Here is a 19552-nt window from a genome sequence, read left to right as displayed (position 1 = left end):
TAATTAATCAGCTAACAACTAGGGAATTAATGTCTATTATTACAGATAATTACAGAATCAAATCCCAGCCTCTGTTTTATTACATTCTCGCACTGTACCATGTTCTCCATTCCTTTCCATACACGTTATAAAAATACATAGCCTATACGCCCACATGGATTTCAATGACTGCATTCCTGATGCTTTTGCCTGCATTCAACTTTTTATTTTGATCATTAAATGCACAAGTAATTTTCTAAACTGTTCATTATGTATTGTAGTCCATTTCATACAGGTGCAGCAGAGTTTTTAATCTCTGGCCATTTCTTTCATGAGTTCTTAGTAATTCTCTAATATCTCCAAACTTGTGTGTGGGTTGCATTGTGTTGGCTGGGAGGAGTTGATTCATTAAAGAGTAGGAGGACACAAGGAGGCATACGTTACCTGCTTGGATGTTTTTTTTTTTTTAAATATTGGTATCAAATATTGGCTGGTGTGTGTGGTGATACGATATAGGGTAGGAGGAGATTATATGACTGTCTTTTGGATAATGTTTGATTTATGTTGAATTTCAAAACACTTTCTCCTATGCTTTAATGGGTTACTTCACCCAAAAAAGAAAATTCTATAATTAATTGCTCACCCTCATGTCATTCCAAACCTAACCAAGACTTTTGTTCATCTTCGGAACACAAATTATGATATTTTTTATGAAATCTGAGAGCTTTTTGTCCCTCCATTGACAGCCTACGCAACTACCAATTTTAAGTCCCAGAAAGGTATTAAAGACATAATTAAATGTGACTCCAGTGGTTTAACCTCAATTTTATGAAGCGATGCGAGTGTTTTGTTTTCCGCAAAAAAAGAAAAACATAATTTACCACTTTATTGACAAAATATTAATCTCCAACCCGCGTTCAAGAGAGCACCATGACACATGCACATGTGTTGATGCGAGGGTAGATGTTAATGCCTGAACGCGCGTTGGAGATTAAGATTTTGTAGAAAGCACTCGCATGGCTTCATAAAATTGAGGTTAAACCACTTGGGTCACTTGAATTACTTTTATGATTTACTACCTTTCTGGGACTTGAAAGTGGTAGGGTTGTCAATGGAGGGACCGAATGCTCTCAGATTTTATTAAAACAATCTTCATTTGTGTTCTGAAGATGAACAAAAGCCTTATGGGTTTGGAACGACATTTTTGGGTGAACTAACCCTTTAAATTGCATTTGTAAACCATTTAAAAGCTGATTTCCCTGAAAGGTTTGTTTGAGCATCCCAAACAGTCAACATAGCTAGACTGGTTCAGTCAATTATGTTTATTTGGGAGTGGGATCTGTTTGTCCTACCAATAGCAGTAAGTAAAAAAAAAAAATTGCTTGAAATTTTTACAATTATGTTTCGTGATTCGAATGCCCCAGAAATTACATACTTCACTTTTAAGGATAAAGGATTTAAGATCAAGCTTATTTTTCTTTTCATGTTCTTATGAAAGTAGTTGAGAATTCACACATAAGCTGCTGATGAGAGAATTGAGGATGAAGGGAACGCTATTGATGTTTGAGATGGCTTGGCAGTGAGGAAGTGTTAGAGGCTTCAAAAGTGTCATCCGATTTCTCTTTCGCTCTCTCCACACTTTCTCTCCTGTCCATATGGTTGTCTGGTATTTTCTGCTGACAGATAGTTGCTGTCAATGGTTCTGAACTGAGACTAGGAGCACTAAAAATATGTTTTCTGAGGCCTCAATGTAACGTGTCTTACAAGTCTTTCTCATGACAGGTTTTCTGGGTTAGGCCATCATACCATTTAAAATCCAAGCAATAGCCTATTTGTATTGTTTCATGAAAATAATAAAAATTAGATGGTTGATAACATTACTGAGTTTACTTTTGATGTATCAAGACTAATCCAAACCATACTGTGTTATGTTTCTTTAGCACTTTTTGGGGAAATAGTTTACTGGATGCTTGCAACATCTTACATTTTGTGTTCATCTGCTTTCATTTGTGGCCTACAGGTTTGCACACTTGAAATGTCTCACATTTGGGTTCATGACAGTAAACCTGTTAACTAAGTCACTTTATCTCAAATCATATCTTTAAAGTTTTCCGAAAGTTCACTATTGGTGGTTATTCCAGAGTGATCCTTCAATCTAATTTTGAGTAGGCTACATTAGTTTTTGGTTGTTCCCTCCATTTAGCTCGGGCTACCACTTGCAAACAGCGAGAGATATGCGCCCTCACCCCAGCGTGTCTCTGGACCCAGCAACCAACTTCAACCCTCCACAGTTTCGCTCCAGAAACCAGAGCTACATGCGTGCAGTCAGTACCTTCAGTCAGGCGAGCTGTGTCAGCCAGGTGAGTCTAACCACTCGAAACACCACACGGCACTGACACACAGGTACAAGCAAGGACAATCTACTTACAGTAAGTGGTTTCAAGCCGAGGGCTTTAGCTGTACTTCTTGTCTAAGATGTCCTGCCCCTTTCTCAGATTGTGTCTTGAGCTGATGTGCTGAAGAGTAGACTTCCTGTAGACTTTATATTATCTGTGATTGATTAAGGACTTTCCACTTAAAAAAAACAGCTTAAGGTGTTGACTGGTTGACTAGTCATTAGCTGATCCAAATTTATTCCTAGGTGATTTAGGTGGTTGAACAGCTGAACTACCAGCTGGGGTCAAGTACAACCTGGTAGGTTATCTTGGTCTACCTGGTTGGGTTGGTAGACTACCTTTGCCAAGCTAGTGGGGTACAGATTGTCCTGATTAAGTATGTTCCAAAACTATGTAGGTGATTTAGGTTGTTAACCACTATAATTACCAGCTGGCCGGGCAGAGAACGCCTTGGTAAGTCATCTTGTTCAACCCGATTAGAATTGGTAGGCTGCCTTGGGGAATGTGTTGAGTTGATTAACTATGATTTAACTTGATTTAGGTGGTTGAAACCCCCAAATTACCATTTGACAGGACCACTGAGACCCAGTATCTGGTCACCCTGGTTATAGCTATTGGACCATATTGACTAAGCTAGTAGGGAATAGGTTGAGCTGATTAACTATGTTCCAATACCCAGCTTGACTTAGACGAAGTCGTATGACCTCGTATGACTTGATTTTCCCAACAGGGTTTTGGAGATATTTATTTTAGGACTTAGTTTTTTCCATGTTTGGTTAGAGAGGCAATAAGGTAAATGTAAATGGTGAGGTTAGCTTTGGTAAATTCTTTTCATATATGCAATTGTTAAAACAGAATTCCAGAAAGCTGAAGTCAAGGTCTGTTGAGCTGTGGTGGCGTATGTAGGTAGCTATTTATAGGCTTTTATTGATGGAGTAGGTTACCATTGAGATGTTTTTATGGAGGCTTTATGAAACATGCTAACCCTCAAATATTTAAGAAAATGTTTTTAATTAAGGTAAAGTAATTGTTTAAACTTATGTTGTAGTGCAAGGACGACTTACAAGCAGTAATTTAAGAGTTACATAGAAGATTAGAATCTTTATATCAATTAGCTAAATGTTGATTTGGTTTGATATAGGAAAGTTATCCCTCTTATCCTCTTGCTCGGTTTATAAAAATCTTTGCACATCAAGCTTTCTTGCTGTCTGCTGCTGTTGACTGTTTGACTGTCATTTTCCCTCCGAAAGTTCATCAAACAATCTGCTTTTCTTTATTTACCTATTATGAGATGATATTCCAGCTTGAAATGTTTTCTCTTATCTTGTTGCTTTTTGACATAATTCTACTGAGACGTTCAAGGTCGGAAAATGCCAGTGGTATATTCCTCCTGCTAACACTCCTTCATATTTACTGTGCAAAGGGGAAGAATCAAAGTGAGAAAGAGAAAGGAAGAGGAAAAATTAAGGACTGCTATTCCTGTTTTTGTCTCTCAGGTGAGTGAGACTGAGGTCAATGGCCAGTTTGAGTCAGTTTGCGAGTCCGTTTTTAGCGAAGTAGAATCCCAGGCCGTGGAGGCCTTGGACCTGCCCGGCTCTTTCCGCACTCGAAGCCACAGTTACCTGCGTGCAATTCAGGCTGGGTATTCCCAAGATGACGACTGCTTGCCTTCAATGACATCTTCTACTGTCACTTCAACTCTCAGATCCACAACAGGTAACCGTATGCCTCAAATCCCACCTGAGAGAGAGAGAAAAGGCTTAGAGCACATACTCGCCATACATTCAGCACATGCTGAACTACATACTCTGGCATACCTACATATGTACAGTGGGATTCCCTTGTGCTTGAGAGATGACTGACTTGAATGTTGTTTCTGTCGGCTCATGTCTGTTGTGTGTGTGTTTGCTTTTCTGCGTCTGTGCTCCCCTAGTGTTGAAAGTCGATTGCCTGCAATTCCCTTTTGCACGAGTCATGCGTCCTTTTCTGGGCTTCTGATTGGTTGGGTCTGGTGGTATTGAGAGGCTAGACTGGGGGTCAGAGGGAATTAGGCAGCTGAATATGTAACATTTCACACTCCTGAAGACACATCTCAGCATGCTTTTAACTAGCACAGCTGTCCAGAGCATGCGACTCACCACGGGGAAGTGTTTTCACGCAGAACAGAGCATAAGGTTAAGGTTGGACAGGTTTTAGACATGTTCTTTATATTTTACAAATGGTTGTATTTTCTGCAAATGGATTAGTAGTTGAAATAAAATAAATGTTTCGGGTCAGGTTAGTTAACTTTAAAGGCTGTTTCATTCCTGAATGCACAAAGCAATGACTGTGAACTACAAAAAAACAATTTAATGTGTTATTATGTGTTGCATAAAACATCTACATTAGTGAGTGGAAAGAAATTCACAATGCTTCAGAAGCAGGGGTCAAAGAGAAAAGTGCTATAGAAGTAATTCAAATCAAAATATTTTCATTAAAAACCAGTGCCTAATTAAAAAAATAAAAATGTCCTTCAATAAAAAATAAAAAATAGAGCAATATGCACTTGTGTGTTAAGTTCTCCCAGAAAGAAATATCACATTCTTACATAAATTAAATGCTAATTAGTGTTCAAGACATAATGTTTAGATAAATTGAATGGGTTTATTAGGGGCCAAGCACCAAAGGTACTTAAGAATTATTATTGTTCCGCTCTGGAAGTCTATGGCAGCCATAGAACCGATCACGGGAAAGTTATGAAATTTGGCACACAGATAGAGGACAGTCTGAACTTTAACCACAGCAATTGTAGAGTCTCTAACTCAATCGCTGTGGAGCCACCAACTGAGACTTTATCTCCCTTACTTGTTTGCGTAATGAAAAACCATAACCTGCATGTACCTGCACAGTTTTGAAGCAGTGCCACCTAGTGGTCAGGAGATATGAAAAATGTCTCTTTTTGCTTATAACTTCTGAACGGTTTGGCCCAAAATCACAAATATTGGTTCAGCATGCAGAGTCGAATGATCACAAATTTTCCCACATCTGCGATTTGGATTTTGTTGTAAAATTCTATATTTTACGAATGCTTTAGCATATCCTTACGAAACTCGGTATGTGTCTTTGGCCTGCGAACATGCCCTGACGGTACTCAAAAAGTTTCAGGGCAGCGCCACTTTGTGATCAAAAGTTATAATGAAATTTCCAAAAATGCTAGTAACTTTTGATGAAATTAGCCTATTATAATGAAACTTAATTGTCTTAATAGATTATTTTGTTAATGCCAAGAACATGGATACAAATTTAGCTGTAGTAGGCCATTTTGATTTTCTTTAAAAACCTACTTTTTCAACGACTCCTAGACCTTTGGTCCGATTTTCACCAAAATCGAATCGTATCATCTGCAGACCATGCCGACAAAAGTAATGGATTTTGTGTCGATAGACAAAACCCTTTTTGTATACCGCATCAAAAAATGTTATGACATGATGCAAAAATTTGGCATATTGACACCAAACTTTGCATGTGTCATTGTCACCTTATTCTGACCACACCACATCAATTTGGTCAAAGCGCCACCTATTGGTAAAAAGTGATAAACCATCAAATTATATTCTATTTTATATATTTATTTGCCTTAAAACATCTTAATATGTCTTTAATTGCTCATTGTTGCAGTTGGTCTGATGCTTCCAGTCATAATGGCATGACTTATTGTCCCTCCTTTGTGCTTGGCCCTTTAATTGCTGCTTGCAGCTATATTTGGATATATTTATTTCTGTATACTAAACCAAGCATGCAGTAAATCCTTAATTTTATAGAAAATTGATTTATTGTAAAAAAAAATATTTTAGAACAAAACTACTTTAAAAAAATTTTTTTAATTATTTAAAATGCTTGGATTTAATAATGAATGAATATTTGAGTCGAATATTTTTGCATCGAAAAACTAAAAGTTTCATTGTAATACTGCATGTGAGAAATTTTGTCGCAGAGGTGAATTTTTAGTGGTTTGTTAATGTGCTAATTGAATTAGCTAGAGTATTATGATTTGATAATCTCTCTATGAATTCAAAAACTGGAGCTGAAAACAAATCCCATTATCCTATTCCAGTTTTACCATTAATCCTTACCAATGCGTAATTTCCCCCAACCTAAATGAATTTAAGGAGTCCTGACAGAGCAGGTGTGGAGGTTTTGTGCAACACATACTTATCAGAAAGTGTGCATGTGTCACAGTGTCTTTGTGCAAGCAGAATGCCCGTCTCTACACCCTCCCCAACACCCCTGCTGTGTTTGGTGTACACATGGAGTAAAGCTATGAACCCTATTGAAATACCACAAACTGATGTCAAATATTGTGACAATAAAATACCTGGGTAATTTTTTTTTTTTTTTTTTTTTTTTACATTTTTAAAAACCAAAATGCTAAATTGTTTGGTATGATTTGTTTGGTCACTCCAGTCAAACGTTGTTTTTTCATTAAATGTGGGGTTCTTTGTGTTTATTCAAACTGGAGTTTGATTTAATTGGACCTTCACACTGTCAAAAACTCATACTGACCACACACTGAAGACTCTAAGGAGAAAGGAGAGCTCTCCAATCCCACCGTCTCACTCTGCTGAAGTGCTTTCACCACATATGGCTCTGAACGCAATCCCTGTCAGCTCACGTCAACCGGCTGTAGGACAAAACCATTTTCTCAAAAGGATTTCATCCAGTCTGTTTCACTCTGGAGGACTTCTTGTTCCAGCAGTCCTGTACTACTTTGGTTTTTACAAAAATAACCATACTTTGTGTATGTGTTAGAAGCTAAATTAGATGTTTTCTTCCCTTAAAGACTTTTAAAAGCTTAAATAATTGCTTAAGCTCTGGTATTGATGCTCTCTGGTTCTATAGTTAATAGAAAAAGCACTTCAAAAGCACTGACCTATCAGAGAAATGTTATCAAGCAAACCCCATAGATTCACCAAGTAGATGAAGCTAAATTTAGTTGCGGCTAAAATCAATGGGAAATATTGAGTTGGGTGTTCTGTGATGGTGGAAAGGGAGGGAGGGTGGCATGGCCCCTCATTGGCCATCACAGGAAGGAGATCCAGGGGAAAAGAGCAGCTGGAGGGATGCCTGTCACAGGTATTATAATGTCAACACGCATACATCTTTCAATGGATATGTGTGTTTTTGCACTGCCTTCTCAACTAAATCAGGACTAGTCCTTTGAAAGACACATAACTAAAGGTCAGATTAGGGACAACCAGTGTTCAGTTGCCAAAGTAGCATGAAAGGCATTTCACAACTATTTTTTTATTTTTATTATTATTTTATTTTATTATTTTTTAAATGCTGTTGATTGCCACAGAATTTTTTTTTTTGACTATATAACAAAAACAATGTCCTTACAGTAAGACATTCACTTACAATAAAAGTCTATGGGGCAAGACATTCTAAAAGGTTTTAAAAAATGCACATTTTTTAGCAATATTATCACACTAGTCTCATGTTAACATCTAATGTTTACAGTTTCTTGTGGTGATATTTTTGCAACAGTTTGTATTTATACTGGTGCAATGCTTTGCCCCAGAAGTTCATTGTAAGTATATTACTGTACGTGCAAATGCATGTTTTGAGGGATGGGTTGAAATTATGTGGTAATCGACATCATGTTGCAGATGCTGTCACTACAGCTTAAATCGAACCCGGAACATTCCTGTTAATGACTGAATGGGAAAAGCAAATATTTTTAAATGTTGCTGTTTTTTATGACAGTGGATGGATAGGATTTCTTAGAATGTTTGAAAAAAAAAATGGTTGGGTCACTTTTACCATTTTTCTCCATTTTTATACCAACCTTGGCATCCTTGAAGATCAAACATGGCCAGCAAAATGCGGTTGGAAGTAAGAGCTGGTGTGGAAGATTTCAGCTGTGATGGACAGTGGGATTGCAGCCTCTGCCTGGTGCAGCCCTCACAAAGACCTAACAATGTTATTGGATTGTACTTCTTCTAAATATCGCCCCTATAATCTCCACATGGTCCAATCAGCTCGATAGATGAGCTTTTAACATATTCAATAGGGTTCATATCTCCTTGCCTGAATGATTGCGTGACATTTTATTGCCTTTTCATCTTTTCTGTTGCACAAAACAAAAAACACTAAAATCCTCCACATTTGCCACAATGCTCTGTGATTTGTTAAATGGATAAAAGCTGGTTGATAGCATTGAAATATTGTTTTTTAATGGTTATGCTGTGAAGAGATGGAAAGGAGATGTTCTGACGCGAGTGAGAAGGCAGTGTAAACACACATCTGAAGGCTAAATTTATGTGAGTAAAAAAGTGAAAGACCCTGACAACACCATGTGCTCGACTGCAATAAATCATATTCAGTTTTTGGTTTTCAAATGAACACTTTCATTAAACCAGTGGCGATTCTAGCCTTTCGTCAGTACAGTCAGTGTTGTGCCTGAACGCGTTCAATGAACGATAGTTCATGAACTCGTTCATATTTTGGGCGAACGTGAACTGAACGTACTGAATTGCTGCCTGATGAACGTTACTGTGAACTCGTTCATTTTGGTGGTGTCTGTGAACACAACACACGCTCTCTCAGTGTAACTGTGTTCAATAGGGTGCCAGATTTCTATAGAGCCTTCCAGGCGAAACCCCGGCTAAAACACACGTAAACAGGCCTTAATATGTAGCAAAAAAAACACCCAATCTGGCAACACCAGCCACCAGTGTCGCACCGCCGCATGCGTCATCAAGACAAAAAGCAGCATGTATTCGACAAAGCGGCGAGCGAGGAGGCGTCGTATGATTATTTAAACGAGTTGTATGACAAGGTCGGTAAGGATGGGAAATATCTTACATTTCTGTGCAAACTTTGCCCGTCCATAAAATAATTGCTGTCTGTGGTTGTATATGCCCTGTGGCAATAATTAAATAAATAAAAAAAAGCTCGCAGCAACATATGGAAAAAAAAGAACTATGAACTAGTTAATTTTTTGAAGTATGAACTATGAACTGAACTAGTTCATTTTAAAATTTGTGAACTGAACTTTGAACTAGTTCATGTAGAAAATGAACTTTCCCAACACTGAGTACAGTACACTATCAAAAAAGGTGTGCCAACAGTTTGGATATAAATGGATAGTCTCTCACAAGCTGCATGGGCAATACAGTGCTGCTTTGTTGGACAATAAGAAGACATTTGAAAGATAGAAGATGTTTTGCTTCCTACAATGTATTGTAGGGAAATATCAACCTCATCCAGCGCTCTTTTTGTTTACTGTCTTATAAAATATCCCAGGGGTGTCAAATTCCTGGAGGGCAACGGTCCTACAGAGTTTACCTCCAACTCTAATTAAACACAGCTGAACCATCTAATCAAGTGAAAAATATAAATCTGGATTACTAGAAACTTCCAGGTGTTTTGGAGCTACAAAGGTTTTTGGACCCTCCAGTTTGACACATGTGAAATATCCCATTTCTATTTCAGTGTGAGTGAACTACCCGAATAAATCAAACTGAATCGTGAACAATTTTGGACCTTTTCGCATTCCTGTTTGTCCGATTAGATCAAAGTTTGATTGATTTGCAAATCTGGCATCACTAGTTCTGATTTTAAACAGCTGATATAAAGCGCATGAAATGATAGCTGGAATATTATCAGATTCTTAGGGTGGTGCAACCGCACTGGGACCCGCACTTGAGGGGGGCCCCGTGTGACGAAAGTACCAAGGACAGCCCCGTTTCCGCTACCTCGCACTGGGCCCCGTCCCATGCTTGAGACGACCCTGTTACATCAATCCCGGGGGAAAAAAAAGGTATTGCAACACCCCTGCATTAAACCTAGGGCCAGATTTACTAAACGGCAAATTAGCGTGAGAGCGCAATTCCAAAACAGCACCGATGGGAGTGGAAAGTTCTGCGCTTGATCTACTAACGACGTGCAAATGAAAGAACACAGACAGCCGGATCATTTCCATAATGACCAACGCAATCTACCAGGTACTGCCTGGTTTAAGACGTGCTTTTTTGGGGGGCGGTAAATAATGGCGTAAACACCAGTACATTGACGAGCGCAAACCTTAGTAAATCACCTTGCGTGATTCATTTAAATACTCTCCTCCCATAAATGTTGCACCTGGAAGGGAAACTCCTACAAATGCATATCCAATAAGGCCAGTCGCCAGTCCACGCCTTTAGTGTCTTTAGTAAATCATGACAGTAGTTTTTTAACGCACAAGAGGGTTTGCGCTGGCCCAAGCTGTTAGTAAAACAGATGTATTTACTTGCTTCCTGTGAAAACAAACTCGATTTTTGCATTAACAGCGAAAAAGACTTCCCAAAACTTTTTCTGATGAAATCAAAATCTTATGTATAATATTTTTCTCGAGTCTTTCTTCATAGGAAGGTTCCTGAATTTACTCCCAGAAACCTATGCAGTTGAGAATGGTGTGTGCAGGGCCTTCACTCACAGACTGCTAATGTGAGACATAAAACAAGTGTTGACGTTAGATAAACTGAGAGGCTTCGCCAAATTCCACAGCTGTTCATCCCTTTGAATGTCCCTATCTCTATATTCAAATTTGTCTTCCAGAGGGGTATGATGCAATGGAGGGCATCTCATTGCTAAATGAGGATATTGAGGACGATGATGGCGCCAGCTCCTCAGCATATCAAGAAATCGAGAGGTTTGAAAGAGAAAATGCTGGACGTAGTCAACACAGCACCAGTTCCACGGTCACGGCTATCTCCGTTCCACCGACCTCCTCGCACGGCTACCGAGTCCCATGTCCGCCCCCGTCCCAGCCTCCACCAGATCCTCCCGTCCCGCAGGCTATTCAGGCTTTCAAGGAGTCGGCAAATATGGTGGCTGCCTTCAACATGCAGTGGAAAGAGGAGATATCGGCAATGCGCTACGAGCTAGCGGAGCTGCGCAGGGACGTCTGCGGAGAGCTCAAGACTTTCAACAGCAACTTCTTTAATTTCACACAGTGCTACAACATGTGGACGATGTGCCGGGAGGCTGCCACCAGCACCAGTTCCACTCAGTCGAGCGAGAGGGTGTCCATTGGCGTCCAGACTGGTGCTAACGGTCTGGCGAAACAAAACACTGCAGACGCTTCAGTCATGTGTCAGCCCGAACCGGCTGCCTTCAATATTTTTGACCTGATGGAGCCTCCACGCATCGAGATCACAGAGGGAACTCCAGAAGGAACCTCGGCCACCAACAGCCCAACCAGCCCTGCCAGTCCTGATAGGCCCAACACCGGCCCACCGTTGACCAAGCCGCTGGGAAGATCCAAATTAGACACTGGGAGGAAGAAGAAGAACTGCAGTCGAGCGGACGGTCAAAGAAGTGCCAGCCTTGAACTCTGGTGCAGAAAGTACACTAGTGGACCAATGTCCTACTTATCTCTATCATTCTGATCATTTTCATCACTGGACCAAGCATTGACTTTGTTTCCGAATCAACCCTATACACCTGGGGGAAACCCTGCGCCCGGAGAAGAGCTTGTCGCTTTTCTCTTTGCAAAGATGCCGCTATAGGAGAAAGTGCCGTTTTGGCGAAACGGGAATAGTGTAGCCATTCTAGATGGAAGCAATGGCTGTGCCAGATCATACAATCAGTTTACATCACCACGGAAATGATTCATGAATGTTATTAGCATTGTAGGGAATGTCACAATTTGTCTGACTGTCGCTGTCAGTGTGTTGTCCATTGTCCAAGCAGTTCATGTGTGACAGTGGTGAATGATCTCACCACTCAATCTGACCAAAAGAGGTTATGAACATAGTTGAAGGATAAAGATGGACCTTTAGAATGGTAGTTTTCCATTTCTGAGTATAATTACATCTGTGGTTAACATTAGCACCAACCACTTTGTTCTACAGTAGACCATAAACTACACACACTCATACCTCTAACGTGAACTTTGAAATCACTGTGTGGTTGCTAACAAGTTGTTACATAAGAACTACGGTATGCATGATGGAACCCACTTTATATTAAGTATATATAATTTTTAATAAATCCATGTAGGTTACTTATTTGAGTCTCGGAGCGCCTCAGTTCACAGTAAACGCTGCTCCACGTGAACTGTTATCATTTATATGCGTCTCAAACTCCATCTCTGCATATGCTATGAGTCCGGGTTGCTTATAACATTCATCTGGGAACGCGATGTGCGCCATTTCATCAGATTTGTAACGTAAATCATTTATAAACCTACGTTAACACAGGAGAATACAACATGTTTCTAAATATGCAAACTGTTCATCACGATTTTAAAATAAAAGTTTAAACCCTCACTCTGAATTTTGACGTCCACATATTCTTGTTCGAGAAATTACAGTGGCTGTAGCATTTCTATTGTAAATAAGTGGCCAAATATTAAAGATTAAGTACACATTTGAATTAAATGTCGTCTGGCCAAAATTAAACAAGGATTTGATCAGCCGTAAAGTGTAACAACAACCAGGGCCGTTGGGGCACTCTGCAGGCATTTGTTATAATACATAATGTACATAAGATGCTTATGTATTTTAACCGTGTTCTATGAAACCATATGATTACTTGGTTAACCAAATATTATTGTCTCATTGTTATTATGTATTTAATGTAATTTTAAAGGCTTAGGTCTTCGCTTAAGTCTATTTTTATTACCATAAAAAAAATCAGATTACCTGTCCCTAACCTTAGCCGTATTACACCTTAATAGCAGTGTTTTGCAACATGAACACAAGTACATTACACCAATAGATCTATTAAAGAGAGTACTTAGAGACACATAATATAAAGCAGGACCGCTTGATAAATTGGATAGCCATTTATATTCTTATGTAACAACTTGTTAGCATTTTTTTTAAGTTTCAAATGGCACGTTTGAACCTTGACTTTGTGTAATTTACGCTGTAGAACAACATATTTGAACTTACTTGACATCGAAATTCTCTATTCTAAAAACCTTATAGGAAGCCCATTATATTGGACTGCAAAGTGAACCGATCTATAGCCGTCACACAATGCTTTGCTTTTCATTTCAAGTGAAAATGATGAACCATATACAGCAATCATGTTAAGCTACACCAGAAATGGAACATTGGAACATTAGTGTTATCAGATTGGCATTCAGTTCATTTTGAAATTCTACTTTATGTTCTCAGTCTCCCAGGAAAGTAATGTATAGATGGATTAGAAGTCACTCATTTCAAATGCTATTTTTATTAAAGCATAAGCCCTTAACATATTTATTGTAACTCTGCATCTGCAGTGTGTAATTACTAGCCAATATATATATATATATATATATATATATATATATATATATAGTAAGCATCTGTTGACTATTTACAAAGTAGTGCTGAGTGGTATTTTATGATTATAATACTTTAATCAAGTTATGGAAAGAAATGCAGTTTATTTCATTGAAACTATACAGCGATGGGTATCCCCCTAAATTTCAGATTTCTCTATGGCTGTTTTTGACTTCTACTCTCAGTCCTAAATATTCGGTTACAGCTGTGCAAGCTATCAGTAGTTACCAACACTAAAACATGGTTTTATTTCAACCCGTTAGTATGTTTACAATTTATAGAATTTATATATAACTGTAAATGACTGTAAGAATGACTTTTGTTGTGCCTTGTAAATCATAAATTATCATTTAAAAAATGATGAATAACCAATGACATTTTTATTCCAAAGAATGTCTGAATAAGATTGTAATTGAAACTTGCCACTCTCTTTAAATCATGTGGTCAAAAAATATGTCCCTTTCATAAATATGATGTCATGAAAACCCACATAACTCACAGATAATTTAATAATTCATAATTTCATAATTCCCTGAATATGAACTGATTATCGCTCAGCACTACTGTAGTTTTGTACTTTCTATGTAGCTTCACAAAATGATTACTTCTGTAATTGTCATACAATTTTTCTCATAAATATTCTGTAACTGTGACCTTGACTTTATCACCAACGCAAACCTTTATTTTTTGTTTAATCAAGAATACAAAATGCGAAAAAGATTCTACTTTAAAGATTTTTTCATTGCAAGTCACTTTTGCATTTAAGGGACCATCTGCATTTTTCTCCACAGGACACACACACAGCATGCGTAACCAGTTCTATATGCACAAAATGTACATAAGATATTTAAATCAAATTATTTAAATAACATAACTTTTATTTATTTAGGGGTTTACTTGCAGGACATTCAATCTCCGTGTGCCACTATAATATAGTAAACGAGTCACTGTGACACTTATGGAAAAATTGCATTTATCCACCATTTATAAATATAGTTAACATAGAAAATAAGTATCATGTTAAAAATATAAGATAAACATTCCTTCATAAAATATATTTTTATGTACTAGGTTAAAGTAGTTTATTTATAACAGAGGCTATATCAAACTATTTTGTTTACTATAAAATAACTCCTCATGCCAAAGTTTAAGGCAATATTTGTCTATATAGTATATTTAAAAGGGGGGCTTAATTTGAAATATTACAACACAATTCATTATTTAGATTTGCCAGTGTTACCTTGAGTGGTAGTAACAGAAGTTTGCAATCTTAAATAAGAATTTCTGAAATATTCAAGAAATTAATCACAACATCATGTGCGGTATACATATCTCTATTTACCTTGAGTAAATGATCAAATTCACTCACATCATTATACTTAAAAGATCAATTTTAGCATTTCTAACTTTTCAAATACCAAATGTGGATTTTTTACAACTATCCAATGAAAGGATCTTAAATCCACTAGCTCTATGCCACCAGTGTTTTTTTTTTTTTTTTTTTTTTGGTCATTGAGCTAGCCAATTATTTGGCATTAAAGACACCTCAAATGTCCTTGCTCCTTTGCAAAGCACGGAGTGGCACGGTTTGAATGTACTGACACCGTCATTACTAGTGACGTAATTTCTAGGCTTTTTATTTTTTTAGCTCATTAATCTACGAATAGGGTCTTGCTGATGTGTGTCCTGTTGCAAATGGAGATATTGATTTATCATGCTTGGTGACAGTTTAACTGCTTTAATTGGCTTAATTAAAAGAGACAGTGCACACAATGCACACATTTAAAAGATAGTTCACTCAAAACTGACAATTCTGAAATCATGTTCTTAGACTTATGTTGTCCCAAACCTGTATGACTGACTTCCTACTTCTGTGGAGCACAAAATATGTTTTTACTATTTTGTCCTTAAAGGAGTAGTTCACTTAAAAATGAAAATTAGCCCATGATTTACTCACCCTCAAGCCATCCTAGGTGTATATGACATTCTTCTTTCAGACGAATACAATCGGAGTTATATCAATAAACACCCTGACGCTACCAAGCTTGATAATCATCAGTTTGAAGCTCAAAAAAGTGCATCCATCCATCATAAACAAACTCCAGCTTCAAACTGATGGTTGCAATCAAGAGCCAATCAAAAGAGCCAGGATATTTTTTTAATATAACTCATATTTGTCTGAAGGAAGAAAGTCATATACACCTAGGATGGCTTCAGGGTGAGTAAATCATGGGCTAATTTTAATTTTCAAGAGAACTACTCCTTTAATGAAAGTCAGATCCAAAACAACATTTGAGCCTATTAACTTTAATTGACATTGCATGTGACATTTTTCAAAATATCTTCTTTTGAGAAGAAGCAATGATATGAGGCTGGGCAAATGTTGACAGCATTTTCAATTTTTGGGTGAACTATCCATTCAAATAGTGAAGATATATTGTTTGGGCCTCTTGACTTGCTCTCTGTTATTTGGATTTTTGCCTCATTTTTTATTCTGTCAGAAATAAGAGAATCACTTTGAAACAGTGACACAGAGAATGTGTGTAAAAATGTATGGATTTTAGAAGCATTATAGAGCATTATATTATATTGCAAATGTCCACGGTGTGGGAATCAATGATATGCTGTATATTTCAACATGAGCTTTACCCAACAAGGGTTTAGCCATAAGAAATAAATGAACAGCTAAAAGGGCCAACAGATTTATAAAAGAAATTGTATGATGCATTATGTATTTATTGTGGTGTAAATGACCTATGAACTGTTATTCAACATTCAGATATAATTTATTGGTTTATATTGCTTATATGTATACTTTCTTCTCTAAAACAATTGAAACACAATAGGTACCATACTGTTTATACCTACAGAGGTGCAATAGACTGATGAATTGTTCCAGTTTTGATTTCTGTTTTTGATTTCCTAAGAGACATGTTCAGGGAATGAAAATATGTTTGTTTAAAGGTGCTGATGATATTGCAGATGTTCTTTCAATCTTACGACCTTCATTCATTCTATGCAAGTCCTGTGTTTTTCTGTATGCGTCACTGGCATGTGTCTATTTCATTTTAAACAGAACTTAAAGGGCGAGATGAAGCCCTTAGATATTTTTTGACAAACCTTGCATGAATCTCAGGCATTTATTGTAACCCTTTGCTTCTTTTGTTGCTGTTGATAATGTTGTTATAAGTATTTGCATTTGTGTGTTATGCTAATTCATTCTGTTTCAATGTAGCAGCTACATTTTTACCATTGTCAATACAGCAAGTAAAGAACAATTGTGTACAGTATTGTTATAAAGGAATAAGGCAATGGTAGCTGTGAAATTTAGATGTCATGATGATGATTTTTTGAGATAATGAGATTTAATTGTATCACCAAAAACCAAAAATATGTATTTTTTAAATGTAGCTTGCTTATAGTTTAATGGCAAAACTACAATGAAATAACATGCTCCCTCTATTAACAGATGTCATATTTGATCAAACTACATTGTTATTTATAGGACTGGAATTCTAATAATTAAATAACTATTGAGTATTTGAGATTAGGGGGACTTAATTTTCAGCCCAAAATTAAAATTCTGTCCTTTTTGACCCTCGTGTCATTCAAAAACTGTATGACTTACATGTTCTACGAAAGAAAGAAAACAAAGGGTTTGGAATGATTTAAGTGCGAGTTTTTAGCTGAAATAATCATTTAATTCTCCAAAACATGTTATATGTGCTTCTCTTTACAAACTAACTGTGATTTTGATTTGTTTAGATTTTTTTCAATGTATACATGGCCTTATGTATTTTCTTTTTCTTTTCTGTGATAAACATAAAAAAAGGAAATCATTAACAGATATGACATGGGTTGTGCAGGTGTTTTCACTCATTTGACATCAGAATTTCATGTGGGATCATAGCTACACTGCTGTGCTTAAAGATGTGTTGGGAAAAAAAGAACCATTTTGAAAGTATGTTTCTTTTATAAGTAAACATATGGACATAATAGGCATAATAATAAATAAAAAAAACGAATAAAAAAGAATATTACAAATACATACACCTCTCCGACCCTTTACTTGAAATAATTATTTAACCACATACATTGAAGTCACTTGCTAATGTCCTGACCCTAAATGCCATTAACCAATAGGTCTCTTTCGAGTGAAACTGAACACTGCGTCATAACGTTAACGCTTTGGGAACACTCCTGTGTGAGCCGAAGTCTGAAGAACGTGTGGAAACATGCCGATTGTATTGGCCAACAGCGTAGTCAGATGATGTAGTGCCACAGCGCCACCGAGACCACAAATATGTGCCTAAAATGCACATCACCAGCTTCTTTGTTACACAACAACATAATGGCATCCAAGAATTACAAACAGTGTATTCCACCATGCCCTCACTACCTAACAAGGGATGACAAATATGATATGTGATCTGCTTGGGAGCAGAGAATGCTAAGTCAGCTCTCAAGGGGGCAATTGCCCTCTTTGGGAATGTCACTCAATGAGGAAGCTCCACTCATGCCTGGCTCTCCCCTTGTGGTTCGGGTCCCATGCCAGCTGAGGTGGCACAGTTGCTCAAATCATGTGTGTTGCAGATGGAGCTGGTTGATGAGCTTGAAATGGGCACTGCCCTTTTTCTTGCTCCTTCATCATCCTCTAAGAGCCTTTTTCTGGATTCAGAAGTTGCCTAGCGATTTCTTCTGATCCAGACAAGGACCTACTGTCAGCCGCCTCTGGCTCTGAGGTGTTGGGTGGCCAAGGTACGCCTCGTCAGCCATCGCAGTCTTGTGCTTTCAAGGAACTGCTCGAGGTGGTTACCTGTGTGGTGGATAAGCTCAGGCTTAAATGGTCAGATGAGAAAAAAGAAGTAAAAAAGAGTAAATTTGAGACATCTGCTATTCTACTCAGACCTTCACACTGGGGTGTCGAGGTCCTGGAGCAGCCCGTACTTGGCACCCATTCATAAACGTGCAACATCAAATTATTTGGCTATCATAGGGGTTAAGGAGTATGGGTATGCGTTGATGCCACGGGTGAAGATGTGGGCCTAGCCATCTCTCCCCTGCTTCAGCATCATCGCAGAAGAGGCCCACTTTACCCTCTACCCTTTATTACATCTGGCCTCATGAGTAAGGCTTATGAGGCAGCAGGTCAAGCTGGTGCGTCACTGCATATGATGGCTAACTTGCAGGCGTACCAGTCTGACCTGTTAAAAGTCCTGGACTCTCGTGAAGGAGTGAGGGAACACCATCGTGCCACAGATCTTGCTCTCCATGCCACAAAGCAGATGGCTTGCTCCATCGCCCATTTGATGGCTGTGTTGGTTGACATGGAGAGACATTTGTGGCTCATTCTCTCTGGTCTCTAGGAAAAAAAACAAAGGCTTTCTGCTGGATGCCCCGGTTTCACCGCTTTGGCCTATTCTACGACGCAGTCAATGGTGTTGTAAATAGGTTTCAGATGATTAAGAAGCAATCAGCAGCATTCTGGGAGGGGCAAAGAGCCAGTGTGTAAACAGCCAGATTTTAGACCTGCGGGCTCAGAACCATACTCTGCAGACTTACAGGTTCATGATGCTCATGCTCAAGGATATCATGTTTCAAATTCAATCCGGGGATTGGTTTGTCATGATAGGATGCTGGATACATACTTTCATATCAAACTTCTGCAACACCACAGGAAGTGTTCTCAGAAAGAATCTCAGGTTCGCTTTCAGGGGTGAAGCTTACCACTCTTAGGTGCTTCCATTTGGCCTAGCCTTGTCACCCTGCACTTTCACAAAGTCCATGGATCCTGCGCTGGCTCCATTAAGAATCCAGGGTACTCAGTTATGAATGAATGAATGAATGAGGCATTTACATAGCGCTTTCATATGTACT

General features: G+C 38.1%; 1 protein-coding gene across 3 annotated transcripts in view; it reads left to right on the top strand.

The window, feature by feature from the left end:
• LOC130096056 (disks large-associated protein 2-like) overlaps positions 1 to 19552 on the top strand; it is a 155485-nt gene that overhangs the window by 99416 nt on the left and 36517 nt on the right. For 2 of the 3 annotated variants that reach the window (XM_056262687.1, XM_056262688.1), the window contains 2 exons: positions 2183 to 2339; positions 3872 to 4091. In XM_056262687.1, coding sequence (XP_056118662.1) covers positions 2183 to 2339; positions 3872 to 4091 — 377 coding nt within the window. Of the gene's footprint in view, positions 1 to 2182; positions 2340 to 3871; positions 4092 to 10955; positions 11887 to 19552 lie in introns of those variants that run through there. The other variant, XM_056262689.1, reaches the window with a different exon arrangement.

This window comes from Rhinichthys klamathensis, unplaced genomic scaffold (assembly GCF_029890125.1).
Source record: "Rhinichthys klamathensis goyatoka isolate OS25496 unplaced genomic scaffold, OSU_Roscu_1.1 h1tg000196l_1, whole genome shotgun sequence".
In the NCBI taxonomy this organism is placed as follows: Eukaryota; Metazoa; Chordata; class Actinopteri; order Cypriniformes; family Leuciscidae; genus Rhinichthys; species Rhinichthys klamathensis.
Note: the sequence above shows the minus strand (reverse complement) of the source record. Positions and strands in the feature narration are given on the sequence as shown.